At 42.4% G+C, this 22035-nt stretch overlaps 1 protein-coding gene across 14 annotated transcripts in view; it reads left to right on the top strand.

The window, feature by feature from the left end:
- MARK3 (microtubule affinity regulating kinase 3) overlaps nt 1-22035 on the top strand; it is a 116007-nt gene that overhangs the window by 4452 nt on the left and 89520 nt on the right. For 12 of the 14 annotated variants that reach the window (XM_003902310.2, XM_003902308.2, XM_003902311.2 and 9 more), the window contains exon 2: nt 14559-14750. In XM_003902310.2, the coding sequence (XP_003902359.1) occupies nt 14559-14750 (192 nt within the window). Of the gene's footprint in view, nt 1-14558; nt 14751-22035 lie in introns of those variants that run through there. The other 2 variants (XM_021941630.2, XM_021941632.2) reach the window with 2 other exon arrangements.

The raw sequence follows: 22035 nt of genomic DNA, 5'->3' as shown, positions 1-22035 counted from the left end.
GCCTGACCAAGATGGCAAAACCCTGTCTCTACTAAAAATACAAAAATTAGCCGGGCGCAGTGGCAGGCGCCTGTAATCCCAGCACTTGGGAGCCTGAGGCAGAAGGATTGCTTGAACCCTGGAGATGGAGAGTGCAGTGAGCTGAGATTGAGCCATTGCACTCCAGCCTGGGCGACAGAACGAGACTCCGTCTCAAAAAAAAAAAAGTTCGCTGTTGCCACATTGTGTTATAGCTCAGAAGAACTACTCAATCTAATCCAGTGAGGATGCTGAGACTCTGCGAGGTGACAAAGGCTGCTACCAATGACAGGAGACCATTAAATATTTAATAGCAAAGCCTCTACTGGGCCCCAGATCTCTAGCTTAGGCTCCACAAGGAGATGTAGTTGTACCTGTACACAGAGTATTTCTAAAACTTTTTTTTTTTAAGCTTGTAGATCAGAGGTGTCCAATCTTTTGGCTTCTCTGGGCCACATTGGAAGAAGAATGTCTTAGGCCACAAATAAAATACACTAATACTAACGATAGCTGATAAGCTTAAAAAAAAAAATTGCTGTTTTAACAAAGTTTGTGAATTTATGTTGGGTCACTTTCAAAGCTGTGCTGGGCTGCATGCAGCCCTTGGACCGTGGGTTGGACAAGGTTGCTGTAGATTTTATTTTTATTTTGAAACAGTATCTCGCTCTGTCACCCAGGCAGGAGTGCAGTGGAGCAATCACAGCTTGCTGTAGCCTTGACCTCTTGGGCTCAAGCAATCCTTCCAACTCAGCCTCCCGAGTAGCTGGCACTACATGCGTGCCCTACCACATGCAGGGCTAATTTTTAATTTTTTCGTAGAAATAGGATCTCCCTATATGTCCAAGGTGGTCTCTAACTCCTGGGCTCAAGCATTCCTCCTGTCCCAGCCTCCCAAAGCACTGGAATTACAGGTATGAGCCACCACACTCAGTCAAAACTATTTTTTAAAGTGTTTTATTATAGGAAAATTTAAACAAATAGAATGTTATTTATCAATGCTTCTCAACCACAGCGTGATTTTGCCCTCTAGTGGACATTTGACAATGTCTAAAAACATTTTTGGTTATCACAACTAGAGAGAGGTTTGACTGACCAGAAATGCTACTAAACATTTTACAGTACATAGGACAGCCTTCCACAAGAAAGAATTATCCGGCCTAAAATGTCAGTAGTGCCAGGGTTGAGAAATCCTGGTATGTACTTAGCCCCCATGTACTCCACAGCGCAGCTCAGTGGCCAGTCTTATTTCATTTATAAATTAAGAAGCAAATGCAGTCTCATTTCCTCTCTAGAGCTTTTAAAAGAGATAAAGCCTGTTTTAAGAAACATAAAAGCAATACCTTTATCATATTTTCTTAATATCACATATGCAGTATTTAAATTTTCTCACATTTCTGATTTTTAAACTCTGTTCAAATTAGAATCCAGCTTGAATTCATACATTAGAGTTGGCTGATAAGTCAAATATGCTTTTTTTTTTTTTTTAATTGGGATGGAGTCTTGCTCTGTCACCCAGGTTGGAGTGCGATGGTGCAGTCTCGGCTCACTGCCAACCTCTGCCGCCTGGGTTCAAGTGATTCTCGTGCCGCAGCCTCCTGAGTAGCTGGGATTACAGGCGCCCACCACCATGCCTGGCTAATTTATTTTATTTTATTTTGTATTTTTAGTAGAGATGGGATTTTGCCATGTTGGCCAAGCTGTTCTTGAACTCCTGACCTCAGGTGGTCCGCCTGCCTTGACCTCCCAAAGTGCTAGGATTACAGGCATGAGCCACTGTGCCCAGTCAAAATATGCTTTTTAAAGGCAACCAAGCAGTTTGCATTTCAGTTTATGTTCTGTAGTTTTATGGAGCCATGGATACATCCTTTTTCTATACTGGCAAAATGAGAAACATATTTTTCACCTTAATTTCAAAGGATATGACACTTTGTAAGCCTGGTAACATTATTGGCCGAAGTACCAGAGACCCAGGGCTTTCCCAGTGAAGTTATTTAACAGCTACTGATATGTGTGCATCGTGTACTTATTTTTTTTTTTTTTTTTTTTTTTTTTTTTTTTTGAGACGGAGTCTCGCTCTGTCACCCAGGCTGGAGTGCAGTGGCCGGATCTCAGCTCACTGCAAGCTCCGCCTCCCGGGTTCACGCCATTCTCCTGCCTCAGCCTCCCGAGTAGCTGGGACTATAGGCGCCCGCCACCTCGCCCGGCTAGTTTTTTGTATTTTTTTAGTAGAGACGGGGTTTCACCGTGTTAGCCAGGATGGTCTCGATCTCCTGACCTCGTGATCCGCCTGTCTCGGCCTCCCAAAGTGCTGGGATTACAGGCTTGAGCCACCGAGCCCGGCCATCGTGTACTTATTATTAGTTAACACAAATAGTCCCCCAAATTTCTGACATCTGTGAAACTGGTAATGCTGTTGTCTAGTCAGCCATTGGTTATGTGAGACTGAATAACCTGTTCAGCAAGTATGAATGCCTACCGTGTGTATGATACTGTGCTAGGTGCTGTAGAAGCCATGTACCTGGGACATACAGCATTCCCGCTCTTTAGGATTTCCTGCTCCTGGCTGAACAAAGCAGCCTGAGCTTTGTGAAGCTGGTCTGTAACGCTCAAACTTAAGCAAACATTAGAATCACCTGAAGGGGCTTTAGAACCCTGATCACTGGGCCCTACCCCTAGACCTTGATTTTACCTGTAGAATTGGAATTTCTAACAAGTTGCCAGGTGATGTTGATGCTCCAGGTCCAGGGACCACTCTTAAGAATCACTATAGCAGGAATTTCTGATGTTTATTTATTAAGAAAAAAAAAAATCACTGCCTTACTGTTCAGTGAAGTCTTGCTGACTAAACTATACTCCTTTGAGATTGTACTGTGACTATCAAAGGGAGATTTCCAGACCATTTAATTGAGTTTTCAGGTTCCATGAGTTTTAAAAAAACTGGCTGTTTATTAAAAAGTGTGGTTGTGGAAAACAGCAATAGTTGCCATTTGATGATCACTTAACTGTATATCAGTATAGAGTATCTCATTTAAAATATGTAATATGGTTTTATTTAATCAGCTTTTTTTTCCCCCTGAGGCGAAGTCTCGCACTGTCGCCTAAGCTGGTGTGCAGTGGCACGATCTCGGCTCGCTGCAACCTCTGCCTCCTGGGTTCAAGCGATTCTCCTGCCTCAGCCTCCTGAGTAGCTAGGATTATAGGCAGCCGCCACCACGCCCAGCTAATTTTTAAATTTTATTTTTTGAGACGGAGTTTCACTCTTGTTACCCAGGCTGGAGTGCAATGGCATGATCTCGGCTCACTGCAACCTCCACCTCCCGGGTTGAAGCAGTTCTCCTGCCTCAGCCTCCCGAGTAGCTGGGATTACAGGTGCCTGTTATCACGCCTGGCTAATTTTTTTGTATTTTTAGTAGAGACGGGGTTTCACCATATTGGCAGGCTGATCTCGAACTCCTGACCTCATGATCCTCCCTCCTCAGCCTCCCAAAGTGCTGGGATTACAGGCGTGAGCCACCGTGCCCCCGGCTTAATCAGCTTTTTAACTTCTAAGCATAACCTGTTGAATCAAGCTGTTTGGGCCTTATCAGAAAAAAGGTGACCTGTAATTTCAAGACTCAGGAGGCTGAGGCCAGCGGATCACTTGAGGCCAGTCCACCTGGACAGCACTTGTCCACCTGGTACAACATGGTAAAACTCTGTGTCTTAAAACAAGAAAGAGAAAAAAAGTTGATCTCTGAAGAATTCATGAAAATATTTAGTCAGAGTTTTTAGGGAAAGATCTTATAGACTTAATTTGAGCATCCTTATCTTATATATGTAAATTAGGTAAAGGTTGAAATTTGCAGTAAGTAGAACTTTGGTCATTTCAGTTATGTAGCTTATGATATATACATTGTAACTTTCTTAGACTTACATGGTGTATGATTTACATTGTAATTACATAGAGGCTTATACCTAATAAAAATTAATAGTAACTATTTGATTTCAAAGAGGATTGTTCTGCATTTTATTACCTTTTTTTTTTTTTTTTTTTTTTTGAGACAGAGTTTCGCTCTTGTTGCCCAGGCTGGAGTGCAATCTTGTGACCTCCGCTCACTGCAACCTCCGCCACCCAGCCTGAGTAGCTGGGATTATAGGCACGCACCACTATGCCCAGCTAATTTTTTGTATTTTTAGTAGAGATGGGGTTTCACCATGTTGACCAGGCTGGTCTCGAACTCCTCACCTTGGGTGATTCACCTGCCTTGGCCTTCCGAAGTGCTGGGATTACAGGCTTGGGCCACTGCGCTCGGCCTGCATTTTATTATTCTAAGATATAGCCAGATTTTATGCCTGGAATTTGTTCCTGGGCTGGAACAAATTCCTAGTGAGAGTCAGGGAATGTTCCATGACTTGTGGCTTTGGTTAAAAAAGAAAAAGGGGTCAGGGAATGCAGCACCCTCTGATCACCACTGGGAGTACTGAAGCAGAAAATTCATTTGTCTCATTTCCATTTTAAAATTTCAAATTAAACCTGAAGGAGAAAATAAATCTCTTACCTGGGAAGCTTTAATGTCCTGTCTCACACAGAAGTTAAAGGTTGTGCTTGGAGTTGGTCTGCAAAAGTAATTAAGGAATTTGTACTGACCCATCTGCACCTGCTTGTACAGAGCAATTGGAAGGGCAGAAGTTGGCTTTGAAAGAAAAGGCCTTTTTTTGGAGATGGGAGGGCGTCCAACTTTATCTTCAGCCTAGAGTTCGCTAGCACTGCACTCTAGCCATTCAAGCTGCTAAACTGTGGTTAGTCTTGTGTACTTCTGTGTACACTAGATAAGACATTGTTTCTGTGGGTTATGTGGGACCTTGGAGTTCAGTGTCGAAGCTCAAACAAAGCAGGTGTTTTTTCTCTATTTCTTGTTGATAAGCAGTTGCTTTTGGTTGGACCTAAATATTGTGGGGTTTGTGTATGGACATTTCACACAAAAATCTGTATTGATAGAATTTAATATGAAATCAGAGAAGTTGAATTCACAGGTTTTGTTTCTAGAATTTTACATAACCCTAGTCTTTTTTCTTTTTTTTTATGATGGAGTCTTGCTCTGTTGCCCAGGCTGGAGTGCAATGGCATGATCTTGGCTTACCGCAACCTTTGTCTCCTGGGTTCCAGCAGTTCTTCTGCATCAGCCACCCGAGTAGCTGGGATTACAGGCACCCGCCACCACGCCCGGCTAATTTTTGTATTTTTAGTAGAGATGGGGTTTCAACATGGCCAGTCAGTTCTATAACTCCTGACCTCAAGTGACCACCCGCCTCAGCCTCCCAAAGTGCTAGGATTGTAGGCATGAGCCACAGAGCCTGGCCATAATCTTACACTACTTTCCTGAAGGGATGTGTGGTGGAAAGAGTCTGGGCTTGAAAGTGGAAGACAAGGCCGGGCGCGGTGGCTCAAGCCTGTAATCCCAGCACTTTGGGAGGCTGAGGCGGGTGGATCACGAGGTCAGGAGATCGAGACCATCCTGGCTAACATGGTGAAACCCCGTCTCTACTAAAAATACAAAAAAATAGCCGGGCGAGGTGGCGGGCGCCTGTAGTCCCAGCTACTCGGAGGCTGAGGCGGGAGAATGGCGTGAACCCAGGAGGCGGAGCTTGCAGTGAGCCGAGATCGCGCCACTGCACTCCAGCCTGGGCGACACAGCGAGACTCCGTCTCAAAAAAAAAAAAAAAAGAAAGTGGAAGACAAAAATGAGAGCCTAAGACTGATTGAGATAAAGATTCTAAAGAGGTAGAATGGACCTCATAAGATATGGAGCAAAAAAGAAGGAATAACATATACAAGGAGAAGGTAGAATTTAGAGTTTTATTTTTAGACTGGAATTTGAAACTGGTCTTGAGATTTAAGTAACTGTGGACAAATAAATTCACTTGCCTATGCCTCATGTTTTTGTTTTTTGTTTTTTTAAATCAGAGAATAACATCATCTCAAGTTTTTTCTTGGTGTTTTTGTTTGCTTGGATTTTTATGACTTTTCGCTTTCTCAGTCTCCTCTGTGGTCAGATTCATCAGGCATTCTGTCACTTTCATCTCTGTCAGGCTGGCCTTGTGTTCTAGCTGTCTGTTCTGCTGCATAGTTGTCATCCTGAGATCTCCCTTCACTCGTATCCTAGGGATTCCCTTTGCCCTTCCTGTTGGATCCTATTTTCTTCCCTTTGGTTCACTCCCAGGTTTCATTGCAGCAGTTCCTCCAGTGATTTTCTGAGAAAGTTGCTGGGAGGTAAATTTTTAAAATCCTTTCATATCTGCAAACATCTTTATTCTGTTCTCATACTTGATTGCTATTTTGGCTGCATATAGAATTCTAGACTGAATATCCTTTTTCCTCAGAATTTTGTTTTTTGTCTTATATAGCATCTGACACTCTGATTTGGAGAGAGATAATGTTATTTTGAGTCTTGCTTATTTTTCTGCGTTTGTTTAAGGCTGATTGGAAGTTTTGTGCATTTGGATGGATCTTGAATACAACAGTGGGGCACACTGTTACTTCTTTGTGGAGCTCTCGATACCAGTATATTTTGTCTTATCAATTGGCCTGGGCAAGCACAGAATGCCCATGTTCCCGGGAGCTGAGTCAGGGGAGAGGGCAGAAAGAAAGGTCTGTGGCTTTCTGCTTTCTCTACTTGTTTTCAATGTCCCTCCCCTCAGTTGTGCCCTGTGTTCCCAAGCCCAGAGACTTTCCATTTTGCCCTTTCTAAAGAACCTCTGGTTTTTTGCCAGAGTAGGAGACCCAGGGTGTCTGTTATTTAACAGACTGACAGATCTTCTTGTTTCAGGCTTACTTCACTCACACTTCTAGAGGTTCTTGGTACCACCAGTTCCTGAACCTTTTAAGGGTTCTATAATACAAATCAGGATTTTCCAGTATCTCTATAGCTGGCTTAGGATTAATCTTTCTTATATGTGTTAAGTCATTTTCCTTCTTTTTTTAGTTTCCGAAAGTATATCTGTCATCACTTCTGTTTTCTTTGTCTTGTGGCTTTTTTCCTTATGCCTTATATTTTTTTCCTTTACTTTCATTTTAATGGAGTTTGGAGAGGGAGGGGAGGTAAATGCAGCCATGATTTATAACCAGACATGGATTAGGTATTTACATATGTCAATACGTGTCTTTAAAATTTAGCTAGTACTTGTTATTATAAATAACAAACTAAGATTGATAGACTTCTTGAAAACTTGGCAGTAAATTTGGCTAATGGTGGGTTATTGTAGTAGAGTAGCGTTTCCCCCTTTCCCCCAAGCTTTCTTACCTCTTCTTGGGTGGTGCCTGGCCTGAGATGACCTTCATCTGTCATAAGAATTCTTCTACTTGCCCTTTGAAGACTCCATCCCTTCACATCTTGGGGTACCTTTTTTCCTTTTTCTCACCCAAATGTGATCATGTCCTTTGGGTGCCTAGAGCTGCAGTATCCAGCACAGTAGCAACTAGCCACACGCAGGGCTACCAAGCACTTGAAACATGGTTGGTCTGAATTAAGGCGTTCTGTAAGTGTGAAAGATAAACCAGACTTCAAAGACAGTATTTCAAAAATAGGATATAAAGCCTTTTTATATTATGCATTGAAATATTGGGGGATATATTGAATTAAATAAAATGGTATTTAAATTAATTTAACATATTAAATATGTTTCTTTTTACATTTTTCAATGGAGCTACTAGAAAATTGAAAATTACATATGTATGTCACATTATACACCTATTGGACAGCATTGGAGTATTCACTCTGATTTTCTCATGGGGCAGGAATTGCCCCTTGTTTCAGTTACTGTTCCCCTGTTAGCGCCCCATGTGTATTGTGAGTGCCTTGAAGGTTTGACACCACAGTTTTCTATTTCTTTTATTCCCTGATAATGCCTACCATGTAGTTGACTAGCTGAAAGTTACTGAATCAACTTTTCTTTTCTTTTTTTTTTTTTTTTGAGACGGAGTCTCACTCTGTCGCCCAGATTGGAGTGCAGTGACCCGATCTCGGCTCACCACAACCTCCACCTCCCAGGTTCAAGCGATTCTCCTGCCTCAGCCTTCTGAGTAGCTGGGTCTACAGGCGCCCGCCACCACGCCTGGCTAATTTTTGTATTTTTAGTAGAGATGGGGTTTCACCATATTGGCCAGGCTGATCTTGAACTCCTCACCTTGTGATCCGCCTGCCTTGGCCTCCTAAAGTGCTGGGATTACAGGCATGAGCCACCACACCCGGCCTGAATCAACATTTTTTTAGCTACAACTTGTGCCTTACAAGTTTTTTATTCTAAGGATTAGAAAAGTAAATTATTTTTCACCATATTACATTAGTTCACCTACTACACCAGTAACAATTATTTTATTCAAAAGTGAAACAGATTTTACTGTATTTATGGGACAATAACAGTTCCCCCTTCCTATTCATATTCTTAGATGCTTTCTCGTAAATTCAGCTGTGAAGAGTCACATTATCTTTGGTCCATGTGAGACTATCTTCTTGTTTTATCTATTCCTGTTAATCCCCATATGTCATTTCTCTTACCCTCCATCCCATGTTACTGTTTTAATGTGTTTAGTATGTGTATGTGTTCTTACATAGTTTATTTTGGTATGTTTGTTACTTTAGGTAAATATTGCATATGTCTCATCTGTGCCCTTAATATATTGCATCTAACTGCTGAATAGCAGTGAGATGTATGCATCTACAACATTTTACCAGTCTGCTTGCCAGAGGTGCACATGTTAATTTTCTCCAACTCTGTCACCACAAAAAAAATGCTTCAACATCTTCATGCATGTCCCCTTATGGAGCAATGTAAGAGTTTCTTAGGGATGTATAGCTTGGAATGGACTTGCTGGGTCACAGGAAATGTCAGATTGTTCTTCTAGATGGCTGCTTCCATCAGTAGTGCACCACAGTTTTTGTATTCCCGTTTCTCTGCCAACATTTCAGAGCTTTCTAATTTTTCCCTATTTAACAGGCCTAATGTGATACTACATTGTGGTTTTAACTTGTATTTCTCTATGATTTTTAGAATCTGTTTATACATTCCTTGGCTTTGGGCGCATTCTTGTTGTTTTTTTTGGGGGGGTTGATGATTTTTATCAAATCAGGGACAGGCATCCCATTCTGATCCTAGTTTGCTATAGGAGCTTTGTGGGGGCTTTCTGGTAGAGACAGGGTCTTGCTATGTTTGCCCAGACGGGTCTCAAACTCCTGGGTTTAAGCAAGCCTCTTGCCTCAGCCTCTGAAGTTGCTGGGATTACAGACATTAGTGACCTTGCCTGGCCAAGAGTTTTTATATTATAAATTGTTCAATCTTATCAAATCCTTTTTCTACATTGAATGAAATAATTGCCTAGCTACTTTCAAAAGTGAAACGTGACTTTGTGAATATCTCTAAAGTACAAAATACTTGGAGGACAGCCATTTATTGTCATAATTTGGCTTTGTAGTTTGTTTTTGTTTTTGTTTTTTAACATTTGGAAACCCTGCCTATGTGTTAAGGAGGTGGCTTGTTGTTTAAGAAATAGAAAGAATGTAAGGGCACACTTGTGTTTTACAGAAGGGGCCAAGTTCTGTTCAGGAAGATTTGAAACATAGTATAAAGTTGTTGCTGTTTTAAACTTGTAAACCTGATTTCTTCTCGTGGGAGGTACTTAAGTAGGCCTCTCAAGTTTCAGGTTGGTTCTCTGCCTGGTAGATACAAGGGCCAAATTTCTATTGTGAAACCATATTGATGTTAAAATAATTTTTACGGACTTCCTGCCGGCAAGGATTTTTTTAAAAAGATTTTTAAAATGTGTCTTTTATGTTTTAATTTGTTTTCTGATTATACAGTGATTTACAATCCATGGTTCTTTTTTATGTGGGCAAAATTAAGAACTAACATGTAAAACAAAATGGAACACATTCCCATTTTTCTTATTGCTTTGCATTGATGTGGCCCCTATGTTAGTAGTGCTTTGGCTGATCGTCACAAAGACCTAACTAACACAGTGCCCTAAACAAATAGGGGTTTGTTTTTCTCCAAAAAGAAATCTGGAGGTATGCAGCGTCTAGCTTTGGATCAGCAGTTCAGTAATATTGGAGTTGGTGGTTTTTTAAAATAGTTTGTCTTTTCTCTCATGTTTGAGACCCTGTAGCTACAGGATAACATTTTACAGCTACAGCTACATGGTTGCATTCAGGGAAGGAGGAAGGAACTGTACTGGCAACTCTGTCCCCACCCTCCCCACCCTCCTTTTTTTATTTGAGAAGAAGTTTCTGTTGCTCAGGCTAGAGTGCAGTGGCGGGATCTCAGCTCACTGCAACCCTCGCCTCCCTTGTTCAAGCGATTCTCATGCCTCAGCCTCCAAGTAGCTGGGAATACAGGCATGTGCCACCACACCTGGCTAATTTTTGTCCTTTTAGTAGAGACAGCGTTTCACCATGTTGGCCATGCTGGTCTTGAACTCCTGACCTCAGGTGATCTGCCAGCCTTGGCTTCTCAAAGTGCTGGGATTACAGGTGTGAGCCATAGTGCCTGGCCTCCCCTTTTATGATAAACAAAGGCGTTACCAACCCCTAGCCCCTATTACATTGCCACCTAGTAGACTTTAACTAATGAGAACTGGCCAGAACTAAGCCAGATGACTATCTCTAGCTGCAGAGAAGTTTGGGAAAACAAGTATTTGGCCATGTGGTCTCCCTAAACACAGGTTCAACTTCTTGAAGAAGGAAATCTCATGTCTTTGGCTGTATTCTGCATTATTTTCAGTAGCAGTGTACATATTCTAGTTTTCATGGCGGATGAAGTGGTACCAGCTCAGTTCCACAGGAGGGAGAAGAATCAGGACTCATTTAATCCATAAGAATAAAACTCAGCAGCTTTTGAGTACCCATTATGTGCATAGTCTGCCATGAAATATTATAAAGTAGCCCAGGCATGGTGGCTTACACCTGTAATATCAGCACTTTGGAGACCAAGGCAGGAGGATTGCTTGAGGCCAGAGTTTGAGACCCGCCTGGGCAACATAATGAGATCCTATCTCTACAAAAAATTAAAACATCAGCCGTGTGTGGTGCTGCACCTGTAGTCCCAGCTACTAGGGAGGCTGAGGTGGGATGACCCCTTGAGTCCAGGAGTTCGAGGCTGCAGTGAGGTATGATCGATCACACTACTGCCCTCCAGCCTGGGCAACAGAACGAGACCCTGTCTAAAAAAAAAAAAAAAAAAGGCCGGGCACGGTGGCTCAAGCCTGTAATCCCAGCACTTTGGGAGGCTGAGACGGGCGGATCACGAGGTCAGGAGATCGAGACCATCCTGGCTAACACAGTGAAACCCCGTCTCTACTAAAAAAAACAAAAAACTAGCCTGGCGAAGTGGCAGGCGCCTGTAGTCCCAGCTACTCGGGAGGCTGAGGCAGGAGAATGGCGTAAACCCGGGAGGCGGAGCTTGCAGTGAGCTGAGATCCGGCCACTGCACTCCAGCCTGGGTGACAGAGCGAGACTCCGTCTCAAAAAAAAAAAAAAAAAACAATCAAGTGGTTATCAAAAAATTATATAACATTTGTGTGTGTGTGTGTGTGTGTGTGTGTGTGTGTGTGTGTGTGTGTATGCAAGTTGTTTCTTGGCTCCTTAGGAAGAAAAAAATACGTGTATGAAATAATTAACAGTACAAGAATTCAGAATTATTTGTTTAAATGTTTAAAGTTGGTATTGAGTGCTGTGGTATAGGAATAGGGAACTTTTTCTTAGGGTCAGTGATGGATTCTTGGGAAAATACAATGAAGGCCAAATGGAAGCAAAAGACAATTTAATTTGCTTCTGTTTTGAGGGAACGTTTTAAAAGTTAACTCTTAAATTTTTTAATTTAAGAACTTTGTCAGGAAATGTTGAATTAAATATATTAAGTTTAACCCTAACAAGCATCAGATCTGTCAGTCTGTTGTGTGAGGAAATACAAGTTTCTTTCTGCTTTCTGTTATGACTGTTGATGTGCATGAGCGTGTTTTAGGTTAGGCTGGGTTATGCTGTGGTAATACATGCCACCAAAGTCCTCATGATTTAACACAATAAAAAACTTTTGCTCACACCAAGTCTGCTTGAGGGCTTATTGGCTCCATGGAAACTGATCTCCACGTGCAGGCCAGTTTGGTCTTGTGGCCATCCATTTTAGGGCAATGCTTAGGGTCAAGAGAGCAAAAAAATAGGGCTGGAGAGTTAAGCACAGGTGACTAAATGCTTCAGCATGGGAATGGCATTCATTTTCACTCACAGGAGGTGTTCAACTTAGTCACATGGCTGTCTATGCCTAACCTCAAGGGAAGGGAGTGCAGTCCTCCAGGAACGCAGATGTAAAAAAGCCAGTGTGGTGAATAATAGTATTGTCTACAAAAAAAGTAGCATAATAGAGTGAGATACAAGCGAAGTACATTGGGATCCCAGTAAGGAGAAGTAAGAAGCTCTGATGAGATGCAGGGAGAGTCATAGAAGGCTTCATGAAGATGGTGACAGATGATACAAACACAATAGAATGAGTAGGTTTTCCTTAGATATGAAGAGAAGAAAGGACATTCAAATGGAGGGAACAACACTGACTGAGTCAAAGCTAGGGTATACTGGATGATGTAGTGGGAGAGGAAGAAGAGATGAGCGGGCCTTGAATTCGTTTAACATTCAGCAAAAATGTATTGCATATCTACCATGTGTTAGGCACTGTTTCAGGTTTGCGTAATATCTGATAATGAACAAAACACAAAAAGTCTGTCCTTGTGAAGGTTACATTGCTAGTGGATGAAGTGCTGAGGAGTTAGTATTTTATTACAAGCATGTTGGTGAGTAAGCAAAGATAGGAACGTTGGATGCCTATGAATCTTAAGATTTTCCTGGTCGAGCACTGTGACTCATGCCTGTAATCCCAGCACTTTGGGAGGCCAAGGTGGGTATATCACTTAAAGTCAGGAGTTCAATACCAGCCTAGCCAACATAGTGAAACCCTGTCTCTGCTAAAAATACAAAAATTAGCCGGGTATGGTGGTGTGCACCTGTAGTACCAGCTACTCTGGAGGCTGAGGCAGGAGAATGGCGTGAACCTGGGAGGCGGAGCTTGCAGTGAGCCGAGATCGCGCCACTGCACTCTAGTCTGGGAGACAGAGTGAGACTGCGTCTCAAAAAAAAAAAAAAAAAAAACTAGACTGCAGTTACAATAGCATGCATCTTGTGCACAACAAAATCTACCTGTTTTTGTATTAAAGCCTTAGTGTCAAAGCTTTATTATCGTTTTAGTCTTTTCTTTTATCAACTCCATATTTATAAATGTACTATTTTCCCCAAGTTCTAATATGGAAATTAGAATCATTTTTGTTATAGGAACAATGTTTACAAGTTGCCTAGATTTGTAGTGAGGTCATAAAAAGCCTGTTTTATCTAAAATAGACATTTGCAGTAAAAACATAGAAATTGTTGTTTGAGATGCCATATTATGTGATAATTGAGTAAAATAGACAAGAGCCTATCCCCAAACCTGGTATGTGAATGTGAAAGTATTAGAGAAATAGTGAAGAAGTAGATGGAGATTAGTGTGGAGATTCTGAAAAGGACATCTTTTGAGAAAGTCAGAGGTAGGTGGCAGAAGTTTTAAAGCTTACTTTCACTTTAAAACACTGAGTTTCATTTTCTTTGACTTGAGTATATTACAGAGCAGTTTATTAGTTAAATCAGGCTTGTTTTGATTTATAGGTACATAGAGAAAGACAGGGCATTTTCCTGGATAAAAAGTTGGAAAAGAGAAACATATAAAGGGGGTAGAAAGTGGCTGTGAGTGCATGTGGAATGAGAAGCCTCCCTTGGGCAGGAGTTAACAGCCACAATGGGGAAGGGATTGGGACATCTCATCCTTTGTGTGTGGGGGCCAAGGGAGCAGTAGTAGCAGGATGCCTGCGCATAAAGCTGTGTACACAGCGTGTACACAGAAGTGTAATTCTCGGGCCTGAATATTTCATAGGGTAGAGACATATTGAGTACTTTATTCATCTTTTCAACAATGGCCATCTATTAAGGGCCACACAATCTAGCTATTTCTGTAAAGCACATTGTTTTGAATTACTGTTAGCAGTGTAGTGTAGAAGGAAATTGGGAATTCAGATTCTCTATAGATTTCCCCCTGAACAGTTATGTAGCTGTACCCTTATCTGGTGAATGGTGACATTAGCTTTTCCCCTGCTGCACGGGCTGTAGTGAGGCGCAGGTGTGCAGGTGCACTTACTAGCATATGGAAAAGTTAAACACTGTATAACCGGAAGGTAGCCCTTTTACTCCTATTATATATGGCAGCCACATATGCAAAATATCTAATTTATTCCTGAACACCCAATTGAACTTCAACACTTGGTATTTTTTGTCTCAGAATTCTCATTTTCCTCAAATTTATATTATGTGGTTAAATTCCTTTGAAGTGCTAGATACTTAAAGTAGGAATGTTGTTTCTTCAACTAGAAGCTCTTAGAACTTGGCAAGCACTCTGTGTTCTCTCGTTTCCTTATCTTTGTGTATGCTGTATTGCAGCACACGTCACATGGAGATGGGCGTCAAGAAGTTACCTCTCGTACCAGCCGTTCAGGAGCTCGGTGTAGAAACTCTATAGCTTCCTGTGCAGACGAACAACCTCACATCGGAAACTACAGACTGTTGAAAACAATCGGCAAGGGGAATTTTGCAAAAGTAAAATTGGCAAGACATATCCTTACAGGCAGAGAGGTAAATACCAGTTATGCTTATTTCTGTTATGACAGTTGCTCTGTTTATTTCTATGTAAGAGAGAGAAAAGAATATAGATATATTTGGCTTTATTTCTAAGCTAACTAAGCTATTTATTTGTTTTGTTTTTATTTTAGTTTTTATTTATTTATTTATTTTTGAAATGGAGTCTCGCTCTGTCGCCCAGGCTGGAGTGCATCGGCGCCTTCTCAGCTCACTGTAAGCTCCGCCTCCTGGGTTCACACCATTCTCCTGCCTCAGCCTCCTGAGTAGCTAGGACTACAGGCGCCTGCCACCACGCCAGGCTAATTTTTTGTATTTTTAGTAGAGACGGGGTTTCACCGTGTTAGCCAGGATGGTCTTGATCTCCTGACCTCGTTTTTTTGTTTTTGTTTTTGTTTTTTTGAGACAGAGTCTCACTCTGTCACCTAGGCTGGAGTGCAGTGGTACGATCTCGGCTCACTGCAACCTCCGCCTCCCAGGTTCAAGTGATTCTCTTGCCTCAGCCTCCTGAATATCTGGGGTTACAGGCACACACTACCACACCAGGCTAATTTTTTTTTTTTGTATTTTTAGTAGAGACAGGGTTTCACCATGTTGGTCAGGCTGGTCTCGAACTCCTGAGCTCGTGATCCACCCGCCTTGGTCTCCCAAAGTGCTGGGATTACAGGCATGAGCCACTGCGCCCAGCCTATTTTGTTTTAAGACAGGGCCACACCCTGTCACCCGGGCTGGAGTGCAGTGGTGCAATTATGGCTCACTATAGCCTTGACCTCCTGGGGTCAGGCGATTCTCCCACCTCAGCCTCCCGAGTAGCTGAGACTACAGGCATGCACTGCCACACACGGCTAATTTTTTAAAATTTTTTTTGTAGAGACAGGGTTCTCACCATGTTGCCCAGGCTGGTCTTGAACTTCTGAGCTCAAGCAGTCCTCCTCCCTTGACCTCCCCGAGTGTTGGGATTACAGGCATGAGCCACCATGCCCGACTAATTAAGCTGTTTCCTTTTTTTGGTGGTGGGAGGGTGGGGGTTGGGATGGAGTCTTGCGCTGTAGCCCAGGCCTGGAGTGCAGTGACATGGTCTCAGCTCACTGCACCCTCCGTCTCCCAGGTTCAAGCGATTCTCTTGACTCGGCCTCCCGAGTAGCTGGGATTACAGGCGCACACCACCACACCAGGCTGAATTTTTTTTTATTATTATTTTTAGTAGAGACGGGGTTTCATCATGTTGGTCAGCCTGGTCTTGAACTCCTGACCTCGTGATCTGCCCACCTCGGCCTCCCAAAGTGCCATGATTACAGGCATGAGCCACTGCTCCCGGCCTATTTTATTTTCAAGACAGAGCCTCGCCCTGTCACCTGGGCTGGAGTGCAGTAGCGCAGTCATGGCTCACTATAGCCTCGACCTCCTAACCTCAGGTGATCCACCAGCCTCAGCCTCCCAAAGCGCTGGAATTATAGGCATGAGCCCCCACGCCCAGCCTAATTAAGCTTTCTCAAAAGAACATGAAACATGTATTAGGTGTCTGGGAGTTTTTTGTTTATTTGTTTGTTTGTTTGTTTTTTGTTTTTGAGATGGAGTCTCGCTCTGTTGCCCAGGCTGGAGTGCCGTGGTGCAGTCTTGGCTCACTGCCAGCTCCATCTCCTAGGTTCACGCCATTCTCCTGCCTCAGTCTCCCGAGTAGCTGGGACTACAGGCACCCACCACCATGCCCGGCTAATTTTTTGTATTTTTAGTAGAAACGGGGTTTCACCGTGTTAGCCAGGATGGTCTCGATCTCCTTATCTCATGATCTGCCTGCCTCGGCCTCCCAAAGTACTGGGATTACAGGCGTGAGCCACTGCGCCCATCTGGGAGTTCTTTTGCTTTCCTATTACTTTAAATGTTGGAAATATCATAGAGGGTTTAAATAATCTTTACTCTTAAAAATAGGTAATGTTTTGTTCTTTTTCAGTAGCAAATATCTGCCACCACAGTAAAAATTGTCTTTAACTTCAGGAATACACTTAATTTGTATGAGCTGATGTTACTTGCTTGCTAATCAATAGTATTGTCAATATTTACAAATTTATCTTCAAGAATTTTCTTAATTTACTTTTCTCATAGCGTACGTTTAATCAGTTATTGTGTAGGAAGGCACATACTTTCCTAACCTTGGTGAAATGACTTTCTTATAGGCCCTATTCCTATTAATCAAAAAATACATGTATTAAAACCACAAAACTAACTCCCTCCTATTGTTCTATTTGTATGGTACAGAGCCTGTTTTGCTACCTTTTTTTTTTTTTTTTTTTTAGACGGAGTCTTGCTCTGTCACCAGGCTGGAGTGCAATGTTGTGATCTCAGCTCACTGCAACCTCCCCTCCTGGGTTCAAGCAGTTCTCCTGCCTCAGCCTCCTGAGTAGCTGGGACTACAGGCGTGTGCCACCATGCCCATCTAATTTTTGTATTTTTAGTAGAGACGGGGCTTCACCATGTTGGCCAGGATGGTCTCAACCTCTTGACCTAGTGATCTGCCCACCTCAGCCTCCCCAAATGCTGGGATTACAGGTGTGAGCTAGCATGCCCAACCTTTGATATAGTTTCTTGTATTTAGGTCTTTGCGCCTATTGTTTCCTGTACCTGAAGTACTCTTTACTCTTCTGTTTAGGGAACATTTCTGAGACATAATCATTGACAAATCCCCTTTCCCCAGGCATGGGATTCCATAAAAATCCCGATACTCCCCTTACACAGCACAATTTACATTGTATTGGAATTGCTCGTTTGTCTGTCTCCTCCTCTAGTCTGCAGGCTATCTCCAGTCTGTAGCGGAAGATGACAGAACTTAACATAGTGCTTGGAACCTGTTAGGTACTTAATAAATATTTGTTAAATGTATGTAATAATACTGTTTTTTGGTGGGGGGCGGGTGGCAACAGAATCTCACTCTGTTGCCCAGGCTGGAGTGCAGTGGCGTGATCTTGACTTACTGCAACCTCCTGCCTCCTGGGTTCAAGCTATTCTCCTGCCTTAGCCTCCCGAGTAGCTGGGATTTCAGGCACCTGCCACCACACCCAACTGGTTTTTTGTATTTTTAGTAGAGAGGGGGTTTCACCATGTTGGCCAGGCTGGTCTCAAACTCCTGACGTCAGGTGATCCACCCACCTTGGCCTCCCAGAGTGCTGGGATTACAGGTGTGAGTCACCGTGCCTGGCCTGAATGTAGTAATATTTGATGGAAGCTTTTAAAACAAATACTCTCCCTGTGCAGGACCCTCCTGATAGATGTGCCATCAGGAGGGTCCAAGACTGTGACACGTAGCATTCATGCCTGCAGCCCACCAGGCCTGGGGCTGCAAGAGGATGAGCCCTGGATCCGTCATCTGTCAGCAAGCATCCTCTGTTTGAAGCAGTGTGCCCTGTAAATATTCTCATTTCCTGTGTGTGCTGAGACTTGGAAAAGATTGGGAAGCACTGGACTATGCTAACTGGATTTTTAAAAGACTGTTGCCAGAAATTTGCCTCTTAACAGTTCATCAATTTTAGTGATAAAATCCTTGTGGATTTTTAGTTAAGACTGGTTGTTGAGCTGCTATAGACTGCTTTTGGAATCTGTAAACAGCTTGTGTGGGCGGAGCTGTCCTTGTTGTCCTTGATTAAAGCTTTCTTGAGATAAGGAACCAGACCTCTGAGTTTCTTAGTTCCCACTAGTTCCAAGTAGCTACTTACCAGCTTCCTTATGTGGGCAGAGATGGTGGGCTGAGAGAGCATTGGGACAGACATGCCCTCTCCCATTTACCTTACCTAACTAACATTGTCTGGAGTCTGGCCTGTGGTGTTTACTTCTAGTAGGTTCTTTCTCTAGAAATGCTTGAATATGACTAGCAGAGTGGTTTAATGTAAAAATTTTCTCAGTTTTTTTAAAACTTTGAACAAGTTTTCACTCATAGGTGGGAGTTGAACAGTGAGAACACGTGGACACAGGGAGGGGAACATCACACACCAGGGCCTGTCAGGGGGTGAGGGTCAAGGGGAGGGATAGCATTAGTAGAAATGCCTAATGTAGATGATGGGTTGATGGGTGCAGCAAACCACCATGGCACGTGTATACCTGTGTAACAGACCTGCACGTTCTGCACATGTATCCCAGAACTTAAAAGAAAAATCTTTTGAACAAAATCATTTTACTCTTTTTTTTTTGGCCTATTGTAGATATGACATAAAATGTAAACATTATAGAAATTAATTATGTAGAAAGTAAGTTCCTTGAAATTTGTCTCTTCAAAGACAGTCACTTTCAGCAGTTTGGTATATATTCCCAGAGTTTTCTATATAAACATTAACTTTAAAAAAAATTTAACAAAAAGGGACTTACATGGGACATGATGATAGGTTTTTTTTTTACTTAGTAATGTACCTTGACTGTGTCTGGATCTTAGTACTCATAGATCTGACATATTAGTTTAAAGGCAACATAGCCTCCCTGGGTATGGTGGTGCCATAGTTTATTTCCTGTCAGTGGGCATTAGGGTTGTTTCTGAGTTTTTGTTGTTACGAACAGATCTGCAGTGGACATTCTTTAGCATTATGTGTCCTTGTTAAGTGTTTCTGCAGGATAATTCCTAGAAATGGAAGTCCTAGGTCAAAGTGGATGAATATTTGACATTGTAATAGATACTAATAAATTGGTTTTGAATAAAAAGTGATGTATCTACTTTATTATCCTACCAAAATGAATGAGAGTGTTCATTTTCCTACATGCTTCTACACTGTAGATAATTTTTGTCTATCTGAATGTCTTAGTCTGTTTTTGCTGCTGTAACACAATACCAGAGACTAGGTAATTTATAAAGATAAGAAATTTATTTCTTACAGTTGTGGAGGCTGGGAAGTCCAAGATCCAGGGGCTGCATCTGGCCAGGACCTTCTTGATACATGAAGGGCGTGATGGAAGGGCAAAGGGTGGGGAGCAGCGGGGAGGGAAGAGAAGAGGAGGAGAAAGGAAGAAAAGAGGGCAGAGCCCTTGCAGTCTGATTGCCTCTCCAGGGCCCCGTGTCTTAGTACTGCTGCAATAGCAATTACATTTCAACATGAGTTTGGAAGGGGATATTCATTCAAACCATAGCACATATGGACAAAAAAAGGGTGTAGAAAAAGCCAGAAGTTGCTTTTTCCCTTTTCACAACTTAGATTTATGATCTTTTTATATATTTTTGTCATTCATAATTTCTTTTTGAAGCAAGTTCCCTGGCCCCCCACAGTAGCTCATGCCTGTATTCCTAGTGCTTTGGGAGACCAAGGCAGGAGGATCACTTGAGCCCAGGAGTACAAGGCTGCATTGCGCTATGATTGTATCACTGTACTCCAGCCTGGGCAACAGAGGACACTCTCTAAAATAAATAAAAATAAAACAAGTTTCCTGTTTATATCCTTTATTCATTTTTCTTTTTTTTAATCTTAGTGAAGTTAAACCCTTTATGTTTCAGTCATCTGTCTGATATGTCTGTTAATGTAGGTTATGAATATCTTTCCCTAGATTGCTTCTTTTAACTGTTTATGATGTCTTGTTTGTGGGAAGTTTTAAAGTATTTTTGTGGCAAAATCATTTAATCTTTTTCTTTATTACATTTGGGTTTCATGTCTTCGTGAAGATTTGTCCCATGACTTAAAAAACAGTTCTGTAGGCCGGGCGCGGTGGCTCACGCCTGTAATCCCAGCACTTTGGGGGGCCGAGGTGGGTGGATCACCAGATCAGGAGATGGAGACCATCCTGGTTAACACGGTGAAACCCTGTCTCTACTAAAAATACAAAAAATTAGCCGGGCGTGGTGGCGGGCGCCCGGCCTCCGGCTACTCTGGAGGCTGAGGCATGAGAATGGCGTGAACCCGGGAGGTAGAGCTTGCAGTAAGCCAAGATCACGCCACTGCACTCCAGCCTGGTTGTGGTGAGCCACCGCACCTGGCTACTTAGTACTTTTCTCAGCTAACATCTTTATTTTTGTCAGTGTTCTCTTGCCCTGTGATGGGAATGTGATGTATCTTGCCTGTTGAAGAACTAAAACCTCTGAAGAAAACCCAGAGGGTTACGGGAAGAGTGGCATTGATGATTTGGGGACTTAATTCATTCTGAGTTAGTATAAGTTAAAGGGTTATTGTGTATTATGTTGAGAGTTTTAACTGCTGTCCTTGGGGTTAGAACAGAGATGTAGAATTATATAGTGAAAAGAATTTTCTAAAAGAAGGGAATAGGGACAATCTGTATCATGCATTTAAGTCACAAGGATGTTGTGAACATAAAAGATACTCATGAAGGCTGTGCGCGGTGGCTCATGCCTGTAATTCCAGCACTTTGGGAGGCCGAGGTGGGCCGATCACAAGGTCAAGAGATCGAGACCTGAGGTCAGGAGTTCAAGACCAACCTGACCAATATGATGAAACCCCGTCTCTACTAAAAATACAAAAATTAGCCGGGTGTGGTGACACACACCTGTAGTCCCGCCTACTTGGGAGTCTGAGGCAGGAGAATCACTTGAACCCAGGAGGCGGAGGTTGCAGTGAGCCGAGATCACGCCACTGCACTCCAGCCTAGGTGGCAGAGCGAGACTGTGTTTCAAAAAAGAAAGAAAAAAAGTGTGTGTGTGTCTCCTCTTCTCCCCGCAGCTCACTCTTTGATCATTTTCATCTGTTTGTTGTTGTTGTTTTTACAGCATCTAGCTCTTGGCTTTTTTTTTTTTTTTTAAGCTTTTTTATAAAGTAGATTTTCGTTCCTTGCATTGTTTCTCTTTCTTTCTGGGGTTCTTTCTTGTTAACCTCTCTTTCATGTAGAGACTTTCTGTGGTAGTCTGTTAGCCTCTGGTTGTCGGTACCTAATGTGGAGCCCTAAGCATCTGATCACAAGCTGTGTTTGTATGAATAGGACATGTTTGACCACAGATCTTTCCTATTGGGAGTTGTCTGGTGCTTTTATTGAAGACCCCAGATATTTGTGTCCTTAGATTTCTGAGAGTATTCAGTTTCTCTAGATAAGAACCTTCTCTTCTGCCTGGGAGGAACAGATGATCCCACCCCTCAATCACTGAGTCCTCCCCCTCCTGCGTTTTCATCTGGTGCTTCACTCCTATCCTCTCTCTACTAGGCCTATTGAAACCCCATTTCTTCATCCTGGGGTGTGTGAAACTTCCTGAGACTTTGCATAAATGGTTATATGTTTAGTCACGAGTTTGTTGGTGAAGACTATGTTAACAACTTTACAGAAAGTTTGGAGAATAGAGAAGAAAAAACCCCACAATCCTAATATTCTGAAT

The sequence above is a fragment of the Papio anubis genome, chromosome 7, assembly GCF_008728515.1.
Source record: "Papio anubis isolate 15944 chromosome 7, Panubis1.0, whole genome shotgun sequence".
NCBI classification, from domain to species: Eukaryota; Metazoa; Chordata; class Mammalia; order Primates; family Cercopithecidae; genus Papio; species Papio anubis.
The sequence above is the reverse complement of the archived record's forward strand: the minus strand, read 5'-3'. Positions and strand labels throughout refer to the sequence as shown.